Source organism: Larus michahellis, chromosome Z (genome assembly GCF_964199755.1).
Source record: "Larus michahellis chromosome Z, bLarMic1.1, whole genome shotgun sequence".
Classification (NCBI taxonomy): domain Eukaryota; kingdom Metazoa; phylum Chordata; class Aves; order Charadriiformes; family Laridae; genus Larus; species Larus michahellis.
Window position 1 is genome coordinate 43,973,229 of NC_133930.1, and position 25,474 is coordinate 43,998,702.

Genomic DNA, 25,474 nt, shown 5'->3' on the forward strand with positions numbered 1-25,474 from the left:
ATCGTATTTTACATCTTGACATTAAACAAGACACATTTGTTTGACAAACAAATGTATCATCTTCAAATGATGGGCTTTTTATGTACTTATTACTATATATTTACTATTACTATGTATTTACTTGACACTTGATAAAAATTGACAAACAAGAACTTTCACTTTTTTTTTTTAAAGGGATGGCTGGCATTTCCTGTCTCTTATGCTTCATTCATCACACAGCCGTCATACAATGCAGGTTCCCAGGATAAAAGGTCACAAACTTCAGCAGTTTTCTCTCACACCATTTTACATGAAGGATTGGACACAAACTGAAACCATTACCTGAACACCTAGGGATCCTGGGGCAGATGTTTCAGCCATTTTCTCCCACCCACTTCCAGCTATTTGCAAAACCCAACTTCAATCCTCGTTGCTTTACCCTTTCCACTTCTGAAGTCATCAAATTGCTTCTTCCAGTAGCCTTTTCCTAGCCAAAGAGAAAAGGGCATATACCACCGAACCCCTACTGCCTTTGCAATGAGAGTTCGCCACCCAGGTATGTGGGAAAGGCCCCATTTCAGTCACATGTAAAAGATGTAACGCCTGTAAGTGGTGCCCGTAGTCCTGAAGAAAGGGCTGCTTCAGTACATAGAAATAAATTAGTTGCCTTCTCACCCGGGAGCTTCATTGCGTGTTTCCAGGGCCATCTCTATCAAGCTTAACTAATCCAGTCCTATCCCTGAGCAAATCCTGCTTCACTGAAGAAGCATCAATAATGCACATGCCAAGACAACACAGTGACCTGAAATTTCCTTTTCTCAGGGTTTCCTCCTACCCTCTGTACCCCAGGAAGAAAGAGTCAGATGGCACATGGCCACCCTATGCAGCAAACTTGCCCTATCCTAGTGAGCCTTCTCACGTCACATACAGCAGCGCCCTTTGTGGTTCTCTGACTCGGAATATCCAAAAGCAAACAGCTAAGATGCTTGATCTTCCCCTCATTCCCACAGTAAGAGGCTGACATTAGGATTTCTGTGAAAATTCATAGCTGATGGCTGAAGACCCTTGTACAATATCATATTCAAGGCTTGCTGCTACTCTGACATGACTCACAATTTATGCTCATCTACATCTTCAACACACAAAGCAACTATGCCTGTTAACAAAGTCAAAAGGAGCTGTGAGCCAAAGCTCAGCAGTGTAAATATTCTTTAACGGGCTCCACACCACTCCCAGCATCACCTCTCAAATTCTGCCCATCTCAGAGACACAACGATTTGGAGTCTCCTGCAGGACCTCTGCCTGTTCTGTCCTTGGAATCACCCCATTTCCCATAGATCACAAACATTCAATAAACACAAAGGAAAGCAGCGAAAAACTTAGTAAGATGGGCTAGTGCTAGGTGGAGATAGTAGAAAGGTGGAAGATCCCTTAAGAATTACAAAGAAAAAGATTTTTAAGAAATCACTCAAACCATACCTGGCTCTTTTTCTTTGAATCTTCTGAGTCTTTGTTTTCTTTCAGTTGTGCTACATCACTACCCTTTTTTGTAAGCTCATCTATCCTTTCTTCACATTGTTCTTTTAATTCTTTCATCTGGTTGATGCACTGTGACCTGGAGAAAACATGAACAAGTCAGCAGTTGTTAACTTCCATCCACATTCTTCTAAAATGTTCTTTTGTAAAATGAATTATTCTTTTTTTTTTTCTATTATCTCTGCTTACATTTGAGAAGTCAGCAGGAAAAAATGGGGTGTTAACTTAAGTCCTAAGAACAAATCTCGTGGTGCAGGCGGTCCAAGTTCTACCAGAAGAAATTAACTTAAACTGCTTTTGTTAGACCAGCTCAACAAGCTACATGAATTTGCTTGTCTTCCACTAACCAGTTAATTTCAGTTAAGTCAAAGTCAATTTTGATCCCTGAAGCATTTCTAGTACAATTACAGAAATGTGTATTTGGATTTTAGCTAGGAAGTGGAAACAGCAAGGTACTAGATGAAATAAAAAACAGGTGTAAGCTACTGCTAGCGAACTGAACACCCCTTCTCAGTATTTCACCAAAGTGCAGTGCTGCAAAATGTAACAAAAGATACGTTAGAGAAATTGAGTTTATCAGTAGCTATTTTAAGTTCCAAAAAAGAGTATTTCCTAAAGATGCAAATATTGTATATCTATTACACAGTGCCATTAGTGCCTTAACCTTCGTGACACCAGGGGCCTGCCTGTCCCTTACAGCTCCGTAACCCCTAGGCAAGCCCTTCCCTGTTGTGGCAGTGTTTTTTTCTGAAGCTGCCAGTGTTTTCCCCTTTTGTGGTTGTGCTGAGGATCCTGTACAAACCCCAGGAATGTCGTCCACCTGGGTTCCTCAGGGGAAGTGACTGCCATCAGGGCAAGATCACCCTTTCTCCCCACTCTCTTCATAACCTGGTTTTGTAACTTTCGGTTTATATTAGAGGAAGAACAAGACCTAGTGAGTAACAAAGCAGATAAGCATTACCCCGTAACACACATGTAGAAGGCTTAGAAACCAGTCATCATACGACCCCAAGTATGCGTTGGTCCCACCATGAGCACAAACAAGCAATAGTGGGTTTGAGTGGATCCTGATGAGAAGCGAATCATGCTACAGGAAAACGTGGTGAAAAACCATCATCGCTGTCAGCACCCACTGCACTGGAGAGTGTGCCCAAGGAAGAGGCTTGCCTGGGGACCACACTCTTTTTCTTCCCTGCTGGCCCCAGTGGCAAAGGAGTTTGGTGGGTTTTTTTAACCCTTTTTTTTCCTTTCTCTCCCTGTTTTTTTTCCACTCTAAGGTAACCAATGTCTACCATCAGCTACAGACCCTGCAAACACATCTTTCCACATGCAAAACCTCTTTCAGCATCCTTTGTACAACAACATGGTCCACATCCTGCACGTTTTACCTCCCCCTCACTAAGACAGAAGGGGGATTAATTAAATTCTTCTGAGCCTGGCTCTGGCAGAGTGTTAATACCAACAGTGTAACAGCAGCTGGTTCAGATTGGGCATGTTCCAGTTTCTCAAGCTGCAAATAAGTTACTACCTAATCTAGAGGAATTCTGAGGGCACACTTCCTCTATGACAGCAAGTCATTCATTTTTATTGCACCTTCATCCATCTCCACCCCCACTTTCTAAGAGCAAAAAAATCTGTCCTATAATTTGCACCCAAAAAGGACGAAACAGTGGCAGACATGCTATAAACTGGCACTTAGTTAATTACATTAACAAAACTGGCATTATAAACTGGCAAAAGTTAATTACATTTATGAACTGACAAATTAATTACCTTTATTACTATTTCTTCTTGACTAGACATTATTCTAAAGTCTGATTTTGATAGTGCTAATACATAGAAATGTCATCAAAATAAGCAGTGCTTTCTAAGTTGGTGAACATCAAGAGACAATAACACAACACAGGCTTGAGTTATGCACACATCCACTAATTTCTAGGAAATAAATGGACATCAGAATTGCTTGCACCTCAGTTTGCAAGCTTGAGAAAGATGCTGTATACAGACAAGCTAAAATTGGGTATAGAGCAACCTTTCACAAATGCTCTTTCATCCCACACTGTACATGAAAATAAAGTTCATTTAATATCCGTGACTAATACTCATCGTTTTCAGTTTATATCTGTGAAGGAATTCCCTTCTTGTGAAAGGGATTTCTGGAGATTTGAATACTCTGCTCATGCATACAACAACCGCTGAAGCACAAAACCAGCACTAATTTCTCCACCTCACCCCATCAACATGACAGACTTTAAATGTGCAAAAACAGTGCTCTCAAATTCAGTCTCTGCGGCGTGTTTTCTCTCTCACGAGATTAGAGATAATTTCTGTGATAAAGAGCTCACCTGCGCACACACAAAGGAGCCCAAGTAATACTCTCCCCAGCTGCTCCCAGGCCCATCACTGGAGCCATCAGCCCACTCAACGCCCACCTCCATGAGCCCAAAGGAGAGGCACAAGGGCAGTGGGGAGTGTCAACTACAGACTCAGACTCAGGGACACCCTGTCCAGACTACCCCACAGCCCCAGGGCTGTCTCAGGTCAGCCTCAGCCCCCTCATCCAGGTGTGAAACCCAGCAAGATGAGTCAACAGGACCAAAGTGTTTCTTGCCCAGAGTGGGGGACACATTATGCAATGCAGGGGTAGAACACGTCAGGATTGCACAAGACTTATTATGGGAACAAAGGCAGGGAAAGGGATGGATCTCTGGCAGGAACAAGCACGAGAAAAAAAGAGAAATCAGGGGATAAATAGAGTCAGTCGCACATAAACACGCTGCTGGCTGGTGAGTTTATCCGGCCTTGATCGGCAAAATCTGTGCCATTTTTATTAAATCCCTTTTTAACTCTTTCCTGGTTGAGAGACGCTCTGTTCAGTATGTGTCTGTGTGCGTATGGGGCTGTGAGTGCAGCAGCTGGAGTCAGAGCCGGGTGTGAGCACTGCACGCTGGGTGGTGGAGGGACTGGTGCCAGCCGGTACCAGTATGTGGATGTATGTTCCCTAGCAGACCTCCACCCTCAGGAAACCAGGGTGAGGCCCTACTGGTGATGCGAGTGCAAGTGCTTTGTGTGTCCCATTTAACCTGCGTACCTGGCCACATACAGGTGTGCTCTGTGGGCACAGGAACACACATGCAGCCTCTCTCTTCCCAGGCTGCTGAATTTGCTGCCCCCACCATGAGAAACAGGGCATCTTTGTCCTGCGGGAGTATGTATCATCAGCTCCTTTCATCCCTGTCAAAAAAAGGATTACTCATGCACTCACACTCTTTACACTTGTTGGGGCTGCAAACACCAAACTAATTATTAGACTTTTTATAGGTAGCACAATTTCCAAAGAAGCAGCTACATAACAAAGTTCCCAGGAATCAAAATGCATATGAATGTTGAAATATCTTCAAAAAACCAATCCAGAGGCTTCCGTTCCTCTCTGGCTGCTGCAGGGGAGAAGGGTCAGTGCTGCCAGTCAGCCTTTGCTGAATGAGCTCTACCGCAAGCAGGCAGCACTGGGCACAGTATGCACCAAGGGTATCTTGGTAAGGTGACTGCTGAGGAACGCACACTCCTTTTGTGCACAATACCAGTAAGCTCAACATAACTCCTGATGTCTTCCGTATGGGAAACACGAAGCTTGCTCCAAAAAAAAAAAAAAAAAGGAAATAAAAAAAATGCTAAGATGAAACTTCAAAACTTGTGCATGAGAAAAAAAACAATGATTTTTGCACGGTTAACAAATTTTGATCTTAGGCACTCCACACACACAACAGTGTATCACTGTCTTCTACAGTGCAATATCCAATTGTTTTAAAAAGAGTGATTTGCAATGTGTGCAATTAAAAAAAGGCATTTGACTTCTGTCATCTTTTTATAACATTTTCAATTATACAATAATCCTCTCCATTTTTTCCCCTGAGCAAAGTGTACTTTGGTACACTTCGGTGCGAAACCTTCATCCACACAACTCCAAGTCAAAGGAAGAAACACTGGCATAGCACAAATGCAGGTCTAACACCCCCTCCTGCCAAGGCCTACTAAAGATGAACACAAAAGCAACATGTTGGTTTACTCCTAATATTGAGGGGAGAAAGGAAGACAGATTAAAAGTAACACTCTGAGTCCCTCTAATAATAATTGTTTTTCTAAGTCCATAATCACGTTGGAAAAAGTTTGTTTGTAAGTATTTAAAATGACAGTATTAAGTAAGCTTCTGGCAAAGTGGGCTGTAGGTAACCACGTACCATCAGATACATGTTTCTACAGCTGCAGCAATGCAATGCTTAGTAATGTAACTTACTACAACAGTGAAATATTAAATGTTCCAACATTGCCTCTAAAGGTACACAACAAGCAACATTTAAAAAATACATTTAGATATGTTCCTGATAAGAATTGTGCGAATGCTATGGGGTGCCCAAGCTATACATCATTCCATGAAAATTAGAGTGCCAAGTTTGTTTTCCTCACTTGCACAGCTACAAAAAAATGCAGAAATAGAAAATGCACACTTAAGTGTTATTTAGCAAAGCTAGTAAAGAAAGTGTAGCTCCTTGACTGAGACAGCCGCTCTTATGGACTCCCATGGAGAGACTGCAGGAAATAGTGCACCTGACTCAGGACTGATTGGTTCCCACTCAGCTAGCACATGGCTGAACTATCATGCCTGACTCTACATCTACCCTGACACAAGCAAACTCGTCTTCATCACTGTAACTTGTTTAGCTCTTCACCTTAAGCCAGCCTTGACCCTGGACCTGCACCCTCTGGATCCTGCCTTCTTCTGTTAAACAAAGAGGGATTCTTTACACTACACTCCCACGATGCTCTGTCAGTGATTTCCTCAACAGAGCTGTACTTGAAAACATTTCGCCAGACATGGGCAACAAACCTGAGTTTTCAAAAACCAGACTCACTACGTTTGTCTTGTATCACTTCCCTGCACACATGTATCGATCCAGTGCTCCAAGGATGTACCTCTCATGTAGAGCATGACTGTACAGCACATACATCTGTCCACAGATCCATTTGTTCTTGCTGATCTCAGCCACAAGAAAGATGCTGGCAAACAGACACTCTAACTAGCCAAGAATTATCAACAGAGGTCCAGGAGTCACAGCTCTGTCATTTAACTAAACAGGAAAGAGATGGTGCTTAACAACCATGGTACACAACAAACTTAGTGGGAAAAAGTACCTTAACAGACACGTAAGTGTAACATGGTTTAATAAATGGTTGCTACAAACTTACGTCTCCAACTTCCTTCTACTTTTCTGTTAGAAGACCTAAGTAATTAGAAACCCACTAATACAATCCACCTGTGTTGTCACTATTAAATGACCAATAATGCCCCTCCCCCAAAAAAGAGTACAAAACCAGCTGGTAATCAGTAAGGATCCCAAAAGCACTAATACTAATCCTTAATTCTTAAGCAGGGCAGGGGAAGGGGGGAATATGAAAAAAGGTATTTCAAGTTTGGCCTGCAGAATTCAAGTTCTTTAATTGCCATGTCAAGCTTTTAGTCAGAATTCCTACAAAATCTGGCTAAACAGTGGCTGCTGGATAAATACATACCACTACAGCAATTATATTCTTGATAGAAAATCATCATGAGAACATGCTAACAGCAAATTCTGTTGGTTTTCTATACCTATGTACCAGAAGGAAGATAGAATAGGATGTGGAAGCAGGTAGAGGAAACAAGAACATTACTGAACAGAAAGAACCCAGGAGAAATTCCTAGAAATACCAGAAATGTGTATTCAGTGTAAGGATACTGATAAGCACTTGTGTTCAAGTATCCATGCCTTATAATTCAGTAGGAATTCTCCATAAAAAACATGACTATAACGCATGAAATGTAATGCGGAACATACGGCTCTGACCATAACTGTACCAGAAATTTTCTGAGACCTCTGGCAGCTCATACAGCAGGTATTTCCATATCTTAGTTCTTAAACTTCTTCAGAGTTTAGCCTCTTTGTGTTTCTATTTTCCCCACAACTCTTAAATGAGAACATTGCTACCTTTCTCCTCCTGCAATGGAAGGAACATTAAGAAGTGTGTGAGGAGTCTGTGGACACTGAGATGCTAAGCATTGCAAGGTCTGTGCTCTTCTCCAAAGATCAACTGCGAGCAGTTTTAGAATATGTGTCACATGTTACTTTCTCATTAAAACTGTAAATTTACTAATTACATTAGCTATCACAAGAATACTCTGCATTATAAACAAGAAAGAACATACTTACAGGTCATATGAGAACTTCTTCTGAAGGTTAGTCTGGTTCTTCTGAAACCAGTAAACAACCAGTTGTAGCTTCCCATATTCTGTCTGCAACTCTTTCAAGTGTTCTGACCAAAACAGGATTAAAACATGTATTAAAATACACACACACATATATACCTACATATATTACAACAGAAGTATCAAACAACAGATCAATAGTAAGCAGCATTCTCAGAAGACATCAGAAAAAGGCAAGTTTAAAAATGGGGCCTTGAAAACCAGTATGAAAGGGATACAGAGTGGTATTATGACATACCTCGTAGATTCTGCATCAATCTTTCATTTACTGTGATGTTACTCATGAGCACTGCCTGGAAGGAGCAAAGCAAAAAACAACATTTTAATTGCAAAGGACCTGTATTGCCATTAACATTATAAAAAACACCAACCAAAGCACTTGTTAAATCATCTTTTCTTTGTGAAGTGCTGGGTTACAGCCAAACACAAAAAAAAACTTTTAGCTGCTCTAGAGATTTACTATTACAAACAAAAACCATGCATTTTAACACTAATTCCCCACTAAATAGAGAGGTGGGGGAGGAGATATCACTGCACTTAAATAAAAAGAAGAGGAATTTAAGGAGTCTGGTACTAAAATTGCTGCTGCTTTATTCTGGTTTTAGTCTTACGATTTACCATCAGATTTACCGTATTTATCCCTTGAAGGAAGAATACAGCGTATCACAGCTCACTATCTACCACCCTCTCACCAGGGAATCAATACACCTGCATTCAGGCATGCAAGGATGAGTTATGAAAGCCTTAGTCAAAGAGCACAAAGCACTGTACGAAAGCAACGTGAACCCCTTGCATTGTATTACTTTTCTAACTATGCTGTCCCTCACTTTGATAGGAAAGTGCTGGAGTGACCTTCCATTCTCTCACTTTGCCCTCTCTCTCAATCTGAAAAGGCATTCAACATAGGAATATGTTTCGTCCGTTCTTTCATCAATCCCCCTCTATCAACCCATATATACACATGCCCCAAAATACCTGAATATTGACAGAACCAAGCCAAGTCTAAAGGAAATTAATTCCTGTGAGACAGATGTCAGGATTACTCAGATTCATATTTAACATTTAGGAAGTCTAGTGCAGAACAGTCTTCTTAAGACTACAAAAAGATGAGATCCACTGACCCTTCAAAAATTACCTAGTCCAGTCAAGCACGCACTTTCCTGAAGTTTCCGTTCAAGTACTGATGTGTTCATAAGCCCACACCACTTTAATATAAAGAAATAACTGCGTCCATTCTGTCTGCCCAAACATCGACAAGGCTGTCAGCGCCTTTTTTCACAAAGACTACAGCAATAAGTGCCACTTGATTAGGAAAAGTCACATGTTCAATCAATCTACCATGTAGCAGAGGGGCAGGTTAGATTTTTGTTGACCCTTTAAAGACTCCCGGTTCAAAGAGGCAGTCATTCACGTGTTGATGAAGAGGCAGCCGTTTTCAACCCAATAAAATAAATATTCCTACACCATTCTATACATACAGACAGTCCGCGAACACCGTTGTGAAACCTCAAGAGCAAAGGCCTTTCTCCTTTGTTAAAAAGGAAAAAATAATAGTAACAACGTGATTAACAACAAACACTTAGGAGTGTTTAATACCTTCCCCTCTCCTTTCTCATAGGACAGGTCTGGACTTGTTTTCACTTGTTAATTGGGGGAAAAAAAGCTAATGTTTTCATGAAAATGCCAAGTTTTGCATGAGCAACATAATCAGGTTGTTCCATGATTATCACCTTCAGGGTTTCCAGCACTGGCCATATCAGAAACCGGAAAAAATCAGTATGACATGGCAACTTCATGTTCCTACAGTTTGTTTTGTTGTGGTGCAGGGTTTTTTTCTTAAAATGAAACTCCCATATACGAGGACCTCTTATTTAACAGTAAACAAGACAAGTGTTAATTTTTTTTATATTAGGACAATAATAACTGTGATTAGCTGAAGCGAATAGAGTGATGTGCCATTTGAAAAAAAGCTCCTTAAATCACCACAGGGCAGGGTGGGGGGAGGGTGGAAAAGGCATTCCTTGGTCTTTCTGGATTGCATATAAAACTTCCTTTTGGCAATGCCACACATAGCTCCCTGAATTTGTGGGTCAAAGTCCACGAGAAAAGCATGAAAATCTAGGTAGCTGTTTAACTTGAGCAGGAAATACTCCAGTGCATTGGGGCAGTGCTCCAACTGCCTGCTTACAATCCGACTGTATCAATAACGTCAGGTTTTCTGTTCCTCTTCCTGTCACCCAAGTGTTAACTAATCTTCACCTCATGGCTGTGCATTAGGCAGACGTTATTTTATTTTCCGGTTTTATGCTGGTCAAGAAAGTAAACTGCCAGGAAACACTCAGCAAACACATGCCAAAATTCAGTGCTAGGAAGAAACTCACATTTTAAATCACCTTCAGCCCCCCCAAAAATACCTATGATCTCTAGGAGTGAGAATCCAGCTTTTGGAAACTCACTATATCACCATATCAAAATCTGATCTTCTGTGACAAAGTAACTCTGTAACATAGATCAGCTTGTTATATTTGCAAACATTTCTTGCACAGAAGTCCTTGTGACTATCACAGAGGAAAAGCCGGTCTCTTGACTGGAGTCAATTCTGGGAAGAGCAGGTCTTCAGAAATCAAAAAATCAAAAGCCATACTGCCACAAGCAGTGATGGAAAGAAAAAAGTCTTTCTCCAGCTGAACAGCAAATTTTGTTAAGGACAACTGCCAGAGACGCATTTGGTTTTTTTTAATCACCACAGAACACATCTACATAAGTCATGTTCCACTTAAGAAACACAAAAAGTTAAAGTTATTGTTTAAAAAAACCCCAAAACGTAATGCAGAACTACCTGCAAGGAAGCTTTGAGATAAATTATTTCAAAGCTTATGTTTCGAGCACATATTCTGAACTATGTGCATTTGATCCGATTAATGCCTTACACAGTAGTCTCCATAAACATATTCTTTGAAGGCATTACTACAATGAGCCCTTCAGCATTTATAACTGTGATAAATCAAGCTAACCCAAGCACACTGAACTGACGTATGTCCTTTCTAACACTGACTGCATGTCCTGTATATAAAAGCATAATGAGACATTGCAACAGAAAAAAATAGCAAAGAACTTGATGAAAGTAAACACTGATTTCAGAACTAAAACCTAAGAAAAAAAGGGACTTTGCACTCGCAAACGTAGCTTTCACAAGGAGAAAAAGATGAGCCACAGCAACAGTAAAATCAGCTGCTAAGAACAAAACCAACTGGGAACAAAGCAAGCTGGGAGGGTGAGATTTCTATGTGCAGAAACCAGAAGAAACACGCATTTATAATTAATAAGGGAGAAGAAGGGCATCTATTTCGTGATTAACTCAAACTGATCAAAGTCTTTACCTCAAAGACAAGGAGCAGTTCTGCCTTACACATTCCTACTGCCCCCCACCACCATGCCGGCAACTCAGCACAAGACGTATTTTGATTATGTATTGTTCATTTCTTAATTATATCTGGAAATTCACATCCTGCTTCTCTATTTTTACAAACATACCTCCCCACACACACACTCTCCTAGTACACACATCGTTAATTTTCTCTCTTTGTACTCTTTTTCACCACTTTGAAATAATCTTCAAGAGTAAATAAACCATTTATACTAGCCACCAAAAGGCTTCTTCATTGTAGGACATAAGATTAACGGCTAACTACATTTTAGTAAGCGGAGAAAAGGTTCATAAATAAGATCCCTAAGAAAATATTTCTCTTTTAGGTTGGTCTGTGGGCTACACACTTATATATACTTCATTGTAGGAGGACCAGTTGAAGCAAGCCTAATACAAATTTCAAGCCCAAAATGAAGGAGACATTGTTCGTTTAAACCTATTTCTCTCAAACTGAATTCCATTCAGAAATGACAGACTTTTCCCATCCTCAATAAAAGGAAAAAAACCCCAACCAGCCAAACAAAAAAACAAACCCTCAAAACAAAAACAAAAGCATAGCTTTATTCCTAAAGAGTGATCCTGGTGAAGATCAGGGACTCAGTCTTGTTTCATATCCTCTGCTAAAAGCAGTCTAGACTCTCCTTTTTTTCTGATGAAGGACACATGTACAATGGCATACACCTCAAAACTGCATAAACCACCAAAGTTGTAAAGTTAACAATTCCTTATGCTCTCAGTGGAAGAAAGAGGAAGTTGACACATATGAATAACAAATTACTTCTACAGGTGCAGGGCAACAGCAAATGGATTGGAGAAAATAAGCCCTGTGCAGCTACAGGACTTTCATGACTTCGTTATATTTAACTAAAACCCAAATAGTAGGCAGTGTAAACAAAACAGAATCCTATGATGGGAGAATCTTAATATAAAACCTATACAGCTATATATAATGTACCTTCTGCTTTCCTTTTTGTCCTTTTATTTTGCTGTGAAGATGTAGAAAAGTTCCAGTAGTTAATTCCTAAACTACACATACTCTAAATTTCCACTCTTAGGGTGCCTAAGGTTCAGGTAGTCCCAGACCATCCTTTCTTTTTTTCCTTCACCACGTAAAGATGTATTTTAAGCAGAGGCAGCTTTCTAGACCTATGCTGGACCAGTTATGAGTAAGAAGACTCATTTCTCTTGCTAATTTAGAAATACCATGCTATGGCAAGTAGAGCAGGGTGTGAGGCAGTGCTTGTTTTTCCTTAAAGCCTTATCAAAATGAGAAGAAGCAACATTGGTTTAAAAAACACAAACAAAACACACATAGGCACCTTTTCCTTTTCACAGCAGGCTTTCTCCTCTCTCCCCCACCGCCCAGTGTCATTCCTTTTGAGCGGAGCAAACTCTCCACATACCGACAGGTATTTTGTCTTAGAAGGCTGTGCCAGGAATTGAAATTTTCCCAGAGGGAGGGGATCTGAGAGCAGCTGTGGCCACTGTTAAAACAGGCCAGTGACGTGCCTCACATGCAATGTACAAAGCTTAGCCCCTCTCCTCAGTAAAACAAGATGTGGGCTGGAAAAGAATTACATAAATCCAAAGAAAATGACAGGCTGCAAAAGCATGTTCTAGCAGTTAAAAATAAAAGAGATTACACATATTGTTCTCCTGCTACAGTCTTCAAAAAGACTATCGTGGCTGCGTACATCCCAGAAGCTACGAGTCCTGAATAACAACCATACAGAATATTGTTCTTTAGAAAATTGCTTATGGATTAGAAACAGCCCTTTAGCACTCCTGATTCCTTATCTGTTGTTACTAAGAGTTCGTGTAAGCGCTCTTGATCTCTTCAGTCTATTTCTGTATGGAATTCCAGAAGCCATTTGCTAAATCTACATTAATCCTTAAAACTTCAAGCAAATTTTTTAAAAGCAGACTAGTGATAGAAGTGTTTTATACATACTCAGACCTAAGAGAATAATTACGACAGCCACTTCCCAGGATTACGTTGCCCCAGTGACTGGGGAGCCCACCAGGCGTATTTCAGGCTCTGACTACCTCCTGCCTTCTGTGCCCTCGTCCTTTAAGTAGCACAGAGACAGTTTGACTAGAAAAGGCGGCAGATTTAATTCAAAGTGATCACCACACTGCCACCGACAATGACGTTAACATGGCAAGCATCTTACTGGTGTACTTGTTTGGTATAAAACTAAATCAGTGGCATAATTATTCTTTATTTTATCAGCAGAGTAATAAGATACAGTGGACAGAGATGAAATGCAGCTAAGATGGGTCTCAAATGTTTTTTGAGATTTGCTTTTGATAAGGAGTCCAGACTGTGAAAGTTTGTTCCTGTGTAGACTTCTTCTGTAACCAGAAGAACCATAATTTTGTCCTGAAAAAGAGAGGGTTTTGAGACAGACCATTCACTCCTATACATCCGCTGAAAGCATCTTCATTTTTCTTTAAGAACAACAACAAGAACTAAACAAAATCCTGTTTATCACTCAAAGATCTGTCTAGTTACTTAGTTTGCATTACTTGTAAAGCAAGTTGAGAGATTCAGGGTTTGGATTTGCATTCATCATTCCTGGACTAGGTAAATACTTGCTGTTAATCCCCATGGGGTAAATAAAGTTCAGTTCGAGGACAAAGCCTTCTATAACCAGAAAGGGTGAATTCATTACTTGCCTCCCAGGAGTACTGGATTCCACCAGAATCCATGGAGCCGAATAAGAAGGATACGTGTGTGCCTGTGTGCACATATAAATATGTATGTACATACATGAGAATATACAACACACACTTATACATGGATATATATGCACGTACCTACAGAAGCTTTTCTTGTTGCCCTTGATGTCCCCGGCCAGATTTAATTCTGCTTAGGCTTTAGCTTGCCTAACCTGGTTCCTGGCTGCTCGGACAGTTTCTCTGTATTCCACCCAGCCAACCCATCCTTGCTTCCACCCTCTGTAGGCCTCCTTTTTGCTTTTGAGCGTGTCCAAGAGCTCCTTGTTCATCCATGCAGGCCTCCTGGTTTTTTTGCCTGATGACTTCTTTTTTGAGATACACTGTTCCTGAGCTTAGAAGAGGTGATCCTTGAGTACTAACCAGCTTCCTTAGGTCCCTCTCCCCTCCAGTGCTTTTTCCCACGGAATCCTATCAACCAGATCTCTCAAGAGGCCAAAGTCTGCTCTCATGAAGTCCAGCGCAGTGAGCTTGCTGTGCACCCTCCTCACTGCCCTAAGGAACATGAACTCTACTCCCCACCAGCCCCTGCTTGTCGGTAAGGACAAGGTCCAGAAATCACTCACCGCGGTGATAACACCAACTTACCACATGGCTACATAATTTCTCTAGAAGCCATGCATGTGTTGCCTTTCACAATTCCAAATCTGAATGCATTCATTAGTATCCCTCATCCTTGTCACTGACTCTCTCAGAAGGAAACTCCAAGAGACTTAAGATATCTTTTTCCAGAAACTGCTTTGACTCTTCCCCAGACTACCCCCACATCCAACAGCAGTTCTAGTTTTGGAAAATACTTCCCACCACTTTTCCTGGCACAGATGCCAGATTTAATGGACGACAGCTCCTACATGCCCTCTAGACTTAAAAACACCACCACAACAAGAAAGGTGGATTGCGTGGTGCCAACTACATTTGTCTGCTGCCACAGTAATTTGAAGCAGAAGGCTGCATACCGTGCTTGGCGGAAGCAACATTTCACCAAGAGATTCCGTAAAACTCCTGGCCAAGCTCCTGCCACCAGCTCTCAACATCTGGCCAGCCTGCACTGTAAGCTCTGGCAAGCACTTCCAGTTCCAGTGACTTTTAATAATTCTGGCTAAAGGAAAATCTGCTTATAAAATGGAAGGATAAAATACAATTCCCTTGTAAAAAAGACTGTAGAGTTAATTAAGGAAATACTCTATTCTGTTTGCCCTTTACTTACCACTTTTTGTTTGTTTGTTTTTACTCATATATGTGCTTTCACACCTTGCAGGACAGAACTGGAATGTAAAAAGATGCCAAAACAGAATGATGGGTTTCACCAACATGTGAACTGGGGTACCTTCCCAGAGGACAGTACATTTAAACCATTCCCTCAGCACACAGTAGCAAAAACCACTATTAGAAGGCAGAAGTGACAAGATTGATTACTCACTCATATGCTGTCTGACTATCCTGGGGTATCTTTTTAATAAATATATATATTTTAAAAAATAAACATATAGACAAACTCTTTTTTTAAATCTCACCTTTTTTAAAGTATACGCAAAGATTGAACCCAACAAGAGAAATTATCAAAGAATCATGTTTGTCCCAAAAGAGGTAAAAAGAACTGGTTTATTATTTCTTTGAAGACCTTGGATAAAAATGATCTCAAAATATATTAAAAATATATGTCACTGATATGCATATTAATGAAACAATTCCACCTTCCATTTTTATTCAATTTTCTTCCTCTAGTCCTTCAACTATTATTCTAGTGATATTTTGTTCATGCATCACAAGTTTTGAGTAGAGAACCATCACCTAATGGTGAGCCCTTTACCTGAAGAGTACCTATCATAATCAGTTGTGTCTGTTCAGTCTCCTGAAAATAATAGTTCTGGAAAGCTGATCTATAAACATCAGTCAAGAGACTCTACAGGAGAAGCAATAAACCCAAAATGAATATTCTCAACTAAATACTTCTGGCAAAAATGAGAAAAGTGGTATTAATGACTAATGACTACAGACACATCTGGGGTGGCATCACCAACATGAAGAAAATACACAAGAAAACAATTTGCAAGATACTACGCAGCAGTAATCGTACACACTGCTATTTAAGTAGGTACATTCACATTCTTCATAAAGGACTGCCATCCCTCTGGCAATGCTGCACTGCCACGAAAGGCTAGTCTAACCTTCTGACGTCTCCCAGTGCTATTGGGTTTTGGAGGCAGAAGGCCAAGGCACCACAAAAATTTCTAGTGCATTTAGAAATAAATGTCAACTACTTATGCCTACAAATGCATACAAATATATTTGGGAATACAAATATATCTATTGGTGCAGCTGCTTCTTTTCTGTAAGTATTAAAACATTAATATACAGGAAAGAAAGCCAGACGCCAACCCAAGGTTGGCAGCAATGACTTATAGAGGGGGTAGGGGTTTTATTCAAAAGTGCTGTTACTTGCAGCTTCTAGTATTTCACATATTATACAGTGAATGCTATAATGTGCATTCCAGGTTCACTTTCTAAATATTATACAATGATACATTAAATGTTTTGCCACCCCAACACTGAATGTATGCCCATCAGTTGGAACATTTGACCAACCTTATTCTGTCGCAGAGAGCATCTTGGTAAACCACAGTCTCACAGAAAACTGTGTCTAGAAAAGGCCTTACCTTCTCTTCCTGATGTACTTTGTTGGCATTTTCCATCTGAAAGCTGTGCAAGGACTGGATTTTGTCAATCTGCTGTCGCTGTTTCTCTAGCTCCCCTTGGAACTCATTCTTTTTGAGCTCCACAGCACCCCTCTCCGCTGCCGCTCGGCGGACCTTGACTTCCAGATCCATGATCCGACCCTGAGAAAAGCAAATTAGTCAAAGCAAATAGAAATGCTTCCCTCTTGCCAGACTCTTCTCCAATACACTGGAGGAATACCAAATTTCACAGAACTAACAATGCTAATGTCATCAAAGTATTGTGTCAGCTGGTGATACCTGCCACACGCAGACACACACATCCCAACACACACTGACATCAGTTTTCCATAAATATTCTGTAAAGACTATCAAAATTTCAATTAAAAAGAAATGCAAAGCTGCCATAGTACATGAGCTTAAAGAAACCCAAAACACGCCGCCCACCCCCCAAAGAAAAAACATTAAAAAAATTGCAGTCTACAATCTTTCTGAAGTACAAGATCAAATCATTTCTTAAATTTAATTCAGACAATTCGGACATCATTGCACTTGCCAGTGCTGATCCTAAACCAACTCAGAGGGAAAATTCATTTCTCAAATAAATACGTTTTCCTGGAAGACCAGGGAAAGAGCAGATGGAGAATAACACTGCCCAAGTTTTACATGAACAACTGACATGTGGCTGTTACACAAAGTCACACGAGAAAGACTCATTTATAAGCAGAAAATCATCATTCTTCAGTTCTCAAAGAGCAGTGACAATCAGAGGAAAATTCAACACCATCACATACTACACATACAAACACAGAGACATAAGGTAAGGGAATCAAGCCTGATGCTGTCAGAGCCTTTTTTTTTTTTTTTAAAGTACTAATTTATTTTTGCAGGACACTGTTTCTAAATACTTTCGATTAAACAGCTCTTTGGCAGCAAGGAAGAGTACAAACAAAGACACATGGCAAGGGATGGGGTGGGGTGTGGAATAACAACAGAATTTACCCAGGTAGAAAGACCTGGGGATTACAGGTGGATCAAAAATAGATATCGTAAAAACTGTGCATCTTCCAAGAAAATAGACCAAATCTTCTTACAGCACAGTACGCTGCTTATTACTGCCTGCCTACTCTGCTTCTCTGCCACAGAAAGCAGGAGAATGGAGAGGTGACGGGGAAATGGGGGGGGAAAAGGAGAAACACTTGCAGTTTAGCTGGAATAGAAAATAAAAACACTTCTTCCATTTCAGTCATAATAGCTGCAAAGTCTTGCCAACAAACGAATGGGCTGACAGAGGGCTTCAGAAGCTCCATCTGTGCCTTCAGCTACGCTATTATTTCATTCAGAGCACATGACTACGCAGAATCTAAATGTTTTTCAAGCTAACTTTAGGAGAAACATACAAGATGATGGCATACATCAGTACCAACAGAGAGGACCTTATGTCTCTAGGTTATTGGGATCAAGAATAAGCTAGTATGGTAGCTTATTCTCCTCACTGCCTCACAGCTGTGCAGCAAAACTTCAGGAGTACAGACGCAGTTACTACCTGCCCATAGCCACCATCCTGAGGCCACTGACTAAAGGGAAAACAAGGGATGACTGCAGTCCCAGAAGACAGGGCACCACACCCTACACCAAGGGAAGGCTAAGATATATCCTTCACTGCATGGCCAGAGACACGTGGCCTGTTTGACTAGTGCCCGCTCTGAGAGAAACAGGAGTTCAGTTCCTACAGCTGCCAACTCAGTACTAAAATTTGGCTCAATTACAAAGAGGATACAAATTCAGTGGAAAAATTTGGGAGCAGCTCTCACCAGCCGTGTTTAATCACTAGATTGTTAGGTTTAGGCTTGCTTGTTAAAAATAAAAACAAAACAAAAAAGAAAGAAAAGAAGAACCATCCTGCACACATTGTCACAAATCAGAAACTTTATTCATGTACTCCTCAACTTCAGAACATGCAGCCCAGAAAGCATTAAAACCCGAGCTCAACAGTCACAGGAAAAAAGCGGACAAGGTAATTATTCCGTGTGATTGTGTGACCTCTCCTAAGAGGTTTCTAAGAAACAGAAATTCAGATTTTTAGACCCTGTTTCTGAACAAGCTAGATTTCCTTGTACTTGGTGGGAAAGCAAGCATACATTCTTATGGGTCTAGCAAGAAAAAAAAATTGAGGGAGATGAGCAAATTGCAGATGACCATTCAGATTAAAAATGGAGTGCCAGTCATTACAAAGAAAAATAGAGGATGGTATTTGCCACATCTGTAAACTGAAAGAGCCCAAGATAGCTGAACTCTTTGTGTGAGCAGAAGTGACAAGTACCATACAAGCAGGTCTTCAAGATGTGGGTCCCTCTCACCTACAAGCTGGTATTCCTCCCATTGCCCCCATCTCCCACTGCTGATAACCAACAACTGTAATATTTGTGAAAATTCCTACAACAAGCTGAAGCTCCTGACCCACTACATGCAGGGGAAGCATCTTCTTGTTGTGGACTATGTTTGTTAAACACACAAGACGACATTCAGAGCAATAGGAAAGTTACCTGCAGATCCACGCTGCGAGAACTTGCAATCCAGTAGTTGAAACCTAAAACAATGATGCACGCCACAAGTGCGGCCACAAGGAGAGGTGGAGACTTCATCCCTCGGCAGCTGCTTCCGAGCCCTACCATTTCATGAAAAAAACAAATCCAAAGAACCACAACAGTGTGGAAATCTGCAAATTAAAATAGACACATTATATTGCATCCTCCACTATGACTATTTTATACACACAATGAAATAACACAACAGATCTCAGCTGAAGGGGCTACACCCCGCAGGGAAGGCACACTGTCTAGATATTTCCGTCTGAAGGCCAAAGAAAGGCCAAATTAGCAGACAGTTGGTTGATTTCAATGGTAAATTGTATTAAGTGATGTTTGATTTGTTTCTCAGCTGCATTCTCTGCTCCTAACAGAAAACAAATAACCTTGCTTTAACTAATGAGCAGTACCAAGGGTACTACTGGTTGCTATTGAGATTTGAGCTGTTTCTGTGGAACAGTCCATCTTAAGAGAAAAGCAGCAACAAAGGGCAGTTGCAATTCAGTTTGAAATAGGTCGTATTCATCCTATGAGTTGATAAAATCTGGTATTAATGAATGTAATAGCACACAGCTCAACAAATCCTCAAACTCCACTGAGAATCTTGGGCACAGTTTGTAATAGATTGCTCCCTTGTTAAACTAGAGATCAACTTTTTTTCTTTCTGCACTTTGCAGACAACAGCCAGCAAAAATGAGCACAGAAGATCAAACAGATAGCAAACATGTATACATTGCAAGACACTAACTACATCTGAAATGGGTACATTCACTATTAATACATTGTACGGTCTCTCAAGGTGCATGCTCTTAAATAAATCAACTTCTTCCCCACAGATACAATCCACAGGCTTTGATGTATTTAAAAATCAATAAATGGTAGCAACTCTCAAAGGATCTACACATGGACATACACTGCAATCACAGGGGAAGAAGGTGATGCCAGCAGTTAGCAGGTACCTGAAATGCTGATTCTACTGTATGTCCAGCACTTAAATCCTATACCTAAGTGTGTACATGCACCCTCTGCAAAAATTCCCTCTTTGCATTCAATTTAAGATATAACCTGTCTTCCTCTTTTCTCAGCAGGGAGCGCACAATACTGCCAGGCTGGTGAAGGTTTCAAATCAGTTTGTTCATTTGAAAAATCTGTGAATTTGTTTATATTTGGGGATTGAGTATATATAGAGTCTGAGAGTAAAATACAGCTTCCTGAAAATCCTGCCTCTTCGTGTACATACACACACACAAAGAAAAAAAAATCCAAAGCAAACCAAGATATACTGCATCATTCCAAGTGTTAGTTGAGTAAAATAACTGGTATTTTCCTCCTAGCAGTCAGAAATAGAGCAAGTAGTCCATGTTACCAGCAGTAACAACTTCCACTGGAATTGAACTACTGGATAAATATATGGGACTAGCTATTTAGCTCGAAAATTTTCAGAGGTAAAGCAACTATATTGTTCAAAGGATGAATGATGCTTAAAGTACAGGCACAAAACCATGTTAAAGGAATGCCAATACACCCACTAAGTACACAAACCCAGCAGCCTCAGCGACCCTTCTGCTGTTTTCAACTACCAAAAACAAGCAGGCAAGAAAGTGTTGTTTTCACTAATGCATGTTTGACTTCAATACATTGTTCTCTCTAGAAAATCCAGTGTTGTTTGCCTTTAAATAATTTATGTTAATTAGGAATATATTTTTATACTCAACAGAAGGAAAGGCAAAAGGAACAGGAAAGAGACAAAACAGAAGGTTCTTCCAGCCAAATAGCACAGACCCAAAACACTACCTCAATTGCAATATTGATATTCTCTCTCTCATCAGTTTAAAAATAAAAACTGTTTAACTTTCGATCATGGTTGCACACATGCATGCATTCTGAAGGAGCGATAAGCAAATCATCTCAGTAAGTACATTTACATGGAAATGTATTTGTACATGCTGTTTTCCAGGAAACATCTGGTTTGGCACAGTTATTTGTGTTGAAAATAAAATATGTTTCTGATTTGATGGGTAAGAAAGTGATTTTACTGAACACGAAGGAATCCATCTTTCATGAATGTCTACTACAGATGTGAAAATGAGATGCTGTATCACATGCATAATGCTCTAGATTTGGTAGAGCATAAAATTCTTGACTTCTGAACAGCAAGTTTTATCCTTCTGCCATTTCCAACCTAGCAGTGCTTCACCGAGAGGGAGATGTTTTAGAGTCTACGATATTCAAGCAAACTAACATACAGCATCCTTTTATTTCCCATATTAATGTAGTATTGGTCTGAGCAATTCCTTCTTTTACTATACTCAGCTGAAATAGGAAAGCTGGTATCCAGCAATCTTCCACCAGATAATTAACAACTGCACCAACTAAGTCTCAAGACTAAGACATTAGAGGCAAAGACAGAGCAAAACAATATGTGCATTTCAGACTCCCAGAAGGAAAGCAAAGTCTCTCTGCTCACGAAGTCCAGCTCTGCGTATTTGCCTGCAACCAGCCAAGCAGGAACATGCAGAATAGACAAAGAATTTAGTAAAAGGAGCACACAGCCCGGGGCGGGGAAGCAAAAGGGTCATTTCTCCGCCGCCTGCTTACCTGCCTACCAGCCACCTCCTCCACCACCCAGCCAGCACATGGTACAAAGCCAGCGTACATCGGAGCAGCACATGAAGACCAAGTGCAGCTGGAACAGCCACTGAAAAGCAAAGGCACATCTTGGAGGTCTGCGCCTCCGAGTAAGGAAAGAGCCTTAGGAAAACCCCTTTGGAAAGGCAGGGCCATAACCGGAGACAAAAAGCAGGGAAAATAAACAAACGACAAAGACCCGAGGGCTACCAGACAGCCCTGAGAGGACACACAACCCCATCCCGGCCAGACCGGCCAGCAGTTGACTGCTCTGCCCAGGCTGGGGAAGCCTCCTCCCATCGAGGGACCCCCGCAGATAGACAATGGTGCTATCCCCACCTTTTGTGGATTCCTCCCCAATTTCTCAGTGAGATTCTGAATGAAATTACCTGTTTTTTCAGATATTGCCAGATATGTCTGACTGTTTGAATAAAAATATACCAGCTTAACCAATCAAGCTAATCAAAACCTTTTGCATTGACAACAGTCAGCTAGTTACACCTAGACATGACTAAATTAGACTAAAAGGTACTAGAAACTGGGTTTTGTAAAAAAGAAAAAAAAAAAGAAAACAAACAAAAAACCCCAAAGCTTTTTAAAAAGTAATTCTTAAAAAAGCAAATCAGAGAGCAAACATTTGTGCACCCAGTCTTCCAAAAAAAAGGTGATGGTTTGGGGGCGGGTGGAAATGGACAGATGACAAAAATGAGTCAAAACCTTTCATTTTTAGTTTCATAAATGGCTAAGATACAGTAGTGATCATCCTTGAATGACAAATCCAATCGCTCATGGCTGGATGTTACCCAAAAGTACCACCACTCACAGATCAAGAACCAGTTACCGCCAGCAGCAACCTTTACACTTTCAGGGTGTACCGACTGCCGACACGGGTCAGAAACTGGGTCTAATACACTGTCACAAAACACAGCAAACAGATTTCTTATTCACCCTCTGCAGCAACGCTGTTTGGGGGTATTTTTTTTTTCTCAAGTTTGCAAGTCAAAAGAGGTCAAACAAATGCTTTTCCAATGGAGACTTAAAGTTTGTCCAATGAACTCCAGCCTGCTGACCACAAACTTTCTGAACACCTTTCACAGGAATCCACACACTGTAGGCTGAAAAAAGCAAATGAAAAAACCTCCTGAAACATTCAGCAACAGTCACTTTTCAAACTTCTGTATTTTGGTCAACTGGCTCACTTCAAAGTGGCAACCGCACAATAAAAAAAGAATTCAAACAAAAATTCAAACACAGATGCTGCAGGATGTCACTGAGTCACTATTTGCCCGTATTATCAAGTTACACTTTTCACAGGAAGAGGAAGGGGAGAAGTATTTACATTACAACACGTTCAGCAACTGCACTCTCATCCTTCTTAGGACTAACCACCATCTGATACTCCATTCGGATCTTAGGTCTTCCTTTTCTAATGCATTTTAAACCAGAAGCAACAGATGAGAAGACTATGAAAATACTCAAAAAGCGTGATCTGTTCAGGGGGAGGGTGACTGTTACCACTTGCCACTAGTTATTTTTCAAATTGAGAAGTATCTCTTCTTTCTAAAGACTACTTTACAAGAAGCTAATAACCGATCACCCACCATGTCCTGCCTTTTATCTGATTAAAGAGAAATCCCAAATAGGTGCGTAGCCAAAAAGATGCCAGAGATTTAAGGTAGGTATCTATTCTGATGAAGGAGGTTAAGGAACCACAGGTAACTTGACAAAACCTTCTAAAATACCCAAAGTTTCCAGACATGCTGCCTAGATGTACTTGTAGACAATACTACTACCACCTGAAAATACTGTGTATGAAAACAAAATTAAACAAGCAAAGTTATACACCTGAAGGATCTCAACAGTTAGTCAGACTGTTCATTTCTTTTTAGGAAAATAGTTTGTTGTGGGTGTTCTTCCCATACAACATGAACTACCTTGCTAGGATAACAATTAATAGGACACCCACTTGATGTTAAAAAAAAATAATTAGAAAATGGAGTACAGTAAGTTTAGATATGTGGTGAGAAAACTGCAAAATTGCTACCATCCCCCTACCCCTACACGTAGGATTTTGCTGTAAAACACGCAAGCCTCCCCTAGGGAAAACATAAAAATCAACACTGCAATCAGTTCTCTATGAGCAAAGTGCTGTTAAGACGAAAGATGAAGGGCCACTTAAAAAGACCCAACCCAAGAGCAACATTAGTTAAAAACCTTATCAACTACTCCCACCTTCAAGTTGAGAAGGGCGCGGGGAAACCCAGTGAAGCGAAGCAAGGTAAGCCTCCTGGGTGCAGGAAATAAACCCAGCACTTACTGTGTACCCAACAGCTGAAACAGAATTTCTGAGGAGGTGGGTGAAACACTTTTCCGAGTAGAACAGGGAAGGTCCCCGAAGGCGTGAACGTGGGAAAAGCCACCAGCCAACCTCGGCGGGGGTAAGAAGGCGAGACCCCCGCAGCTCTCCCCGAAGGAGGGAGCGCAGGGACCCGGACGAAGGCTCGGGAGGAGGAGGGTGAACATTTTCAGGTCTCCGCCCTGCCTGGAAGGGACCGCGAAAGACCACCTGGTCCGACCTTTCGCGGGAAGGGGATCCCGGAGGAGATTCCCCCACGCCCTGCCTTCCAACGGCCCCTCCTGACTTCTAACATCGCCATGATCCTGCCCCCACTGCGAACGCCCCACAGCTGTTCTGGGCTCAACGCGCTCCTCTCCGTGCAAAAGACCCAACGAGGGGTCTTTTTAGAGTAAATTAAAGGTAATACAATAAAACGCCGCTAGCGTCACGTATGCAGGCGAGCTAAGCCCAGACGAACCGCCCCGGCACCTCCGCCGGCAGCTGCCCGCGGCCACTGGGAAGGTGCCGGGGGCAGAGAACCCGCCGGGGGCCGCGCCGCGCCGCCAGCTCCGCCGGCCTCACCGCTCGCCTCCCACCGAGACCAGGTTTGCCGACACCCCCCCGCGACATACACACGCCCTCAGCGCTTGAAACGCCGCTGGCCGCCCCCCGACCGCGGGAGCCGGCCGAGAGGATCCCGGCGGGGCAGCGCCCGCCCAGCAGCGGCAGGCCGCCCGCGGTCCCTCACGCCGCGCCGCCCACCCTCGCCTGGCCCACCGGCCTCCTCCGCCGCAGAGACCGCCGTGCGGCGGAACGGGGCTTCGGGGAGGGCAGACCCGGCCGCACCGACCCCCAGCCCCGCGGGGGTCACCCGGCCGCTCACCTCACCTCGCCGTGCCGCCCCCGCCCAGCAGGAAGGCGGCGGCCGCTGCCGCGCCGCCCGCTATGAGGGAGAGCGGCAGGAGGCGGAGCGGGCAGGGCTGGGCAGCGCAGGAAGTGCGGGGCGCGGAGGAAGTCTGGGAGCAGGCGGCGGCCACCGCCGCGGGCCGGGGGCCGCACCTTGGCGGGACAGCGCTGGACGAAGCGGGTGTTTTGCTCGTTCAGAAATTTCAAAACAAAAGAACCCCCAGAATTTAGGCAACGTGTATGTTCCGTGGGTATTAACTCAGCCGGACACGTCCCGCCGCCGGGGTCTGCACGTTGTTTCTGCGTGTTAGTCTCTGCAAGGGCAAGATAAACAGTCGGAGGGAAAGCAGAGTGTAGAAC

At 42.0% G+C, this 25,474-nt stretch overlaps 1 protein-coding gene across 5 annotated transcripts in view; it reads right to left on the bottom strand.

Annotated features, from left to right (window-relative positions):
• Positions 1 to 25,265, bottom strand: part of GOLM1 (golgi membrane protein 1) — a 34,354-nt gene extending 9,089 nt beyond the window's left edge. The window contains exons 1-7 of one of the 5 annotated variants that reach the window (XM_074570786.1): positions 25,092 to 25,209; positions 21,841 to 21,940; positions 19,201 to 19,373; positions 16,637 to 16,816; positions 8,052 to 8,106; positions 7,758 to 7,860; positions 1,459 to 1,594 (exon numbers count right to left, since the gene is read on the bottom strand). In XM_074570786.1, the coding sequence (XP_074426887.1) occupies positions 1,459 to 1,594; positions 7,758 to 7,860; positions 8,052 to 8,106; positions 16,637 to 16,816; positions 19,201 to 19,329 (603 nt within the window). In that variant the 5' untranslated portion in view covers positions 19,330 to 19,373; positions 21,841 to 21,940; positions 25,092 to 25,209. Of the gene's footprint in view, positions 1 to 1,458; positions 1,595 to 7,757; positions 7,861 to 8,051; positions 8,107 to 16,636; positions 16,817 to 19,200; positions 19,374 to 21,840; positions 21,957 to 25,091 lie in introns of those variants that run through there. The other 4 variants (XM_074570791.1, XM_074570790.1, XM_074570787.1 and 1 more) reach the window with 4 other exon arrangements.
• Positions 25,266 to 25,474: the final 209 nt, after the last annotated feature.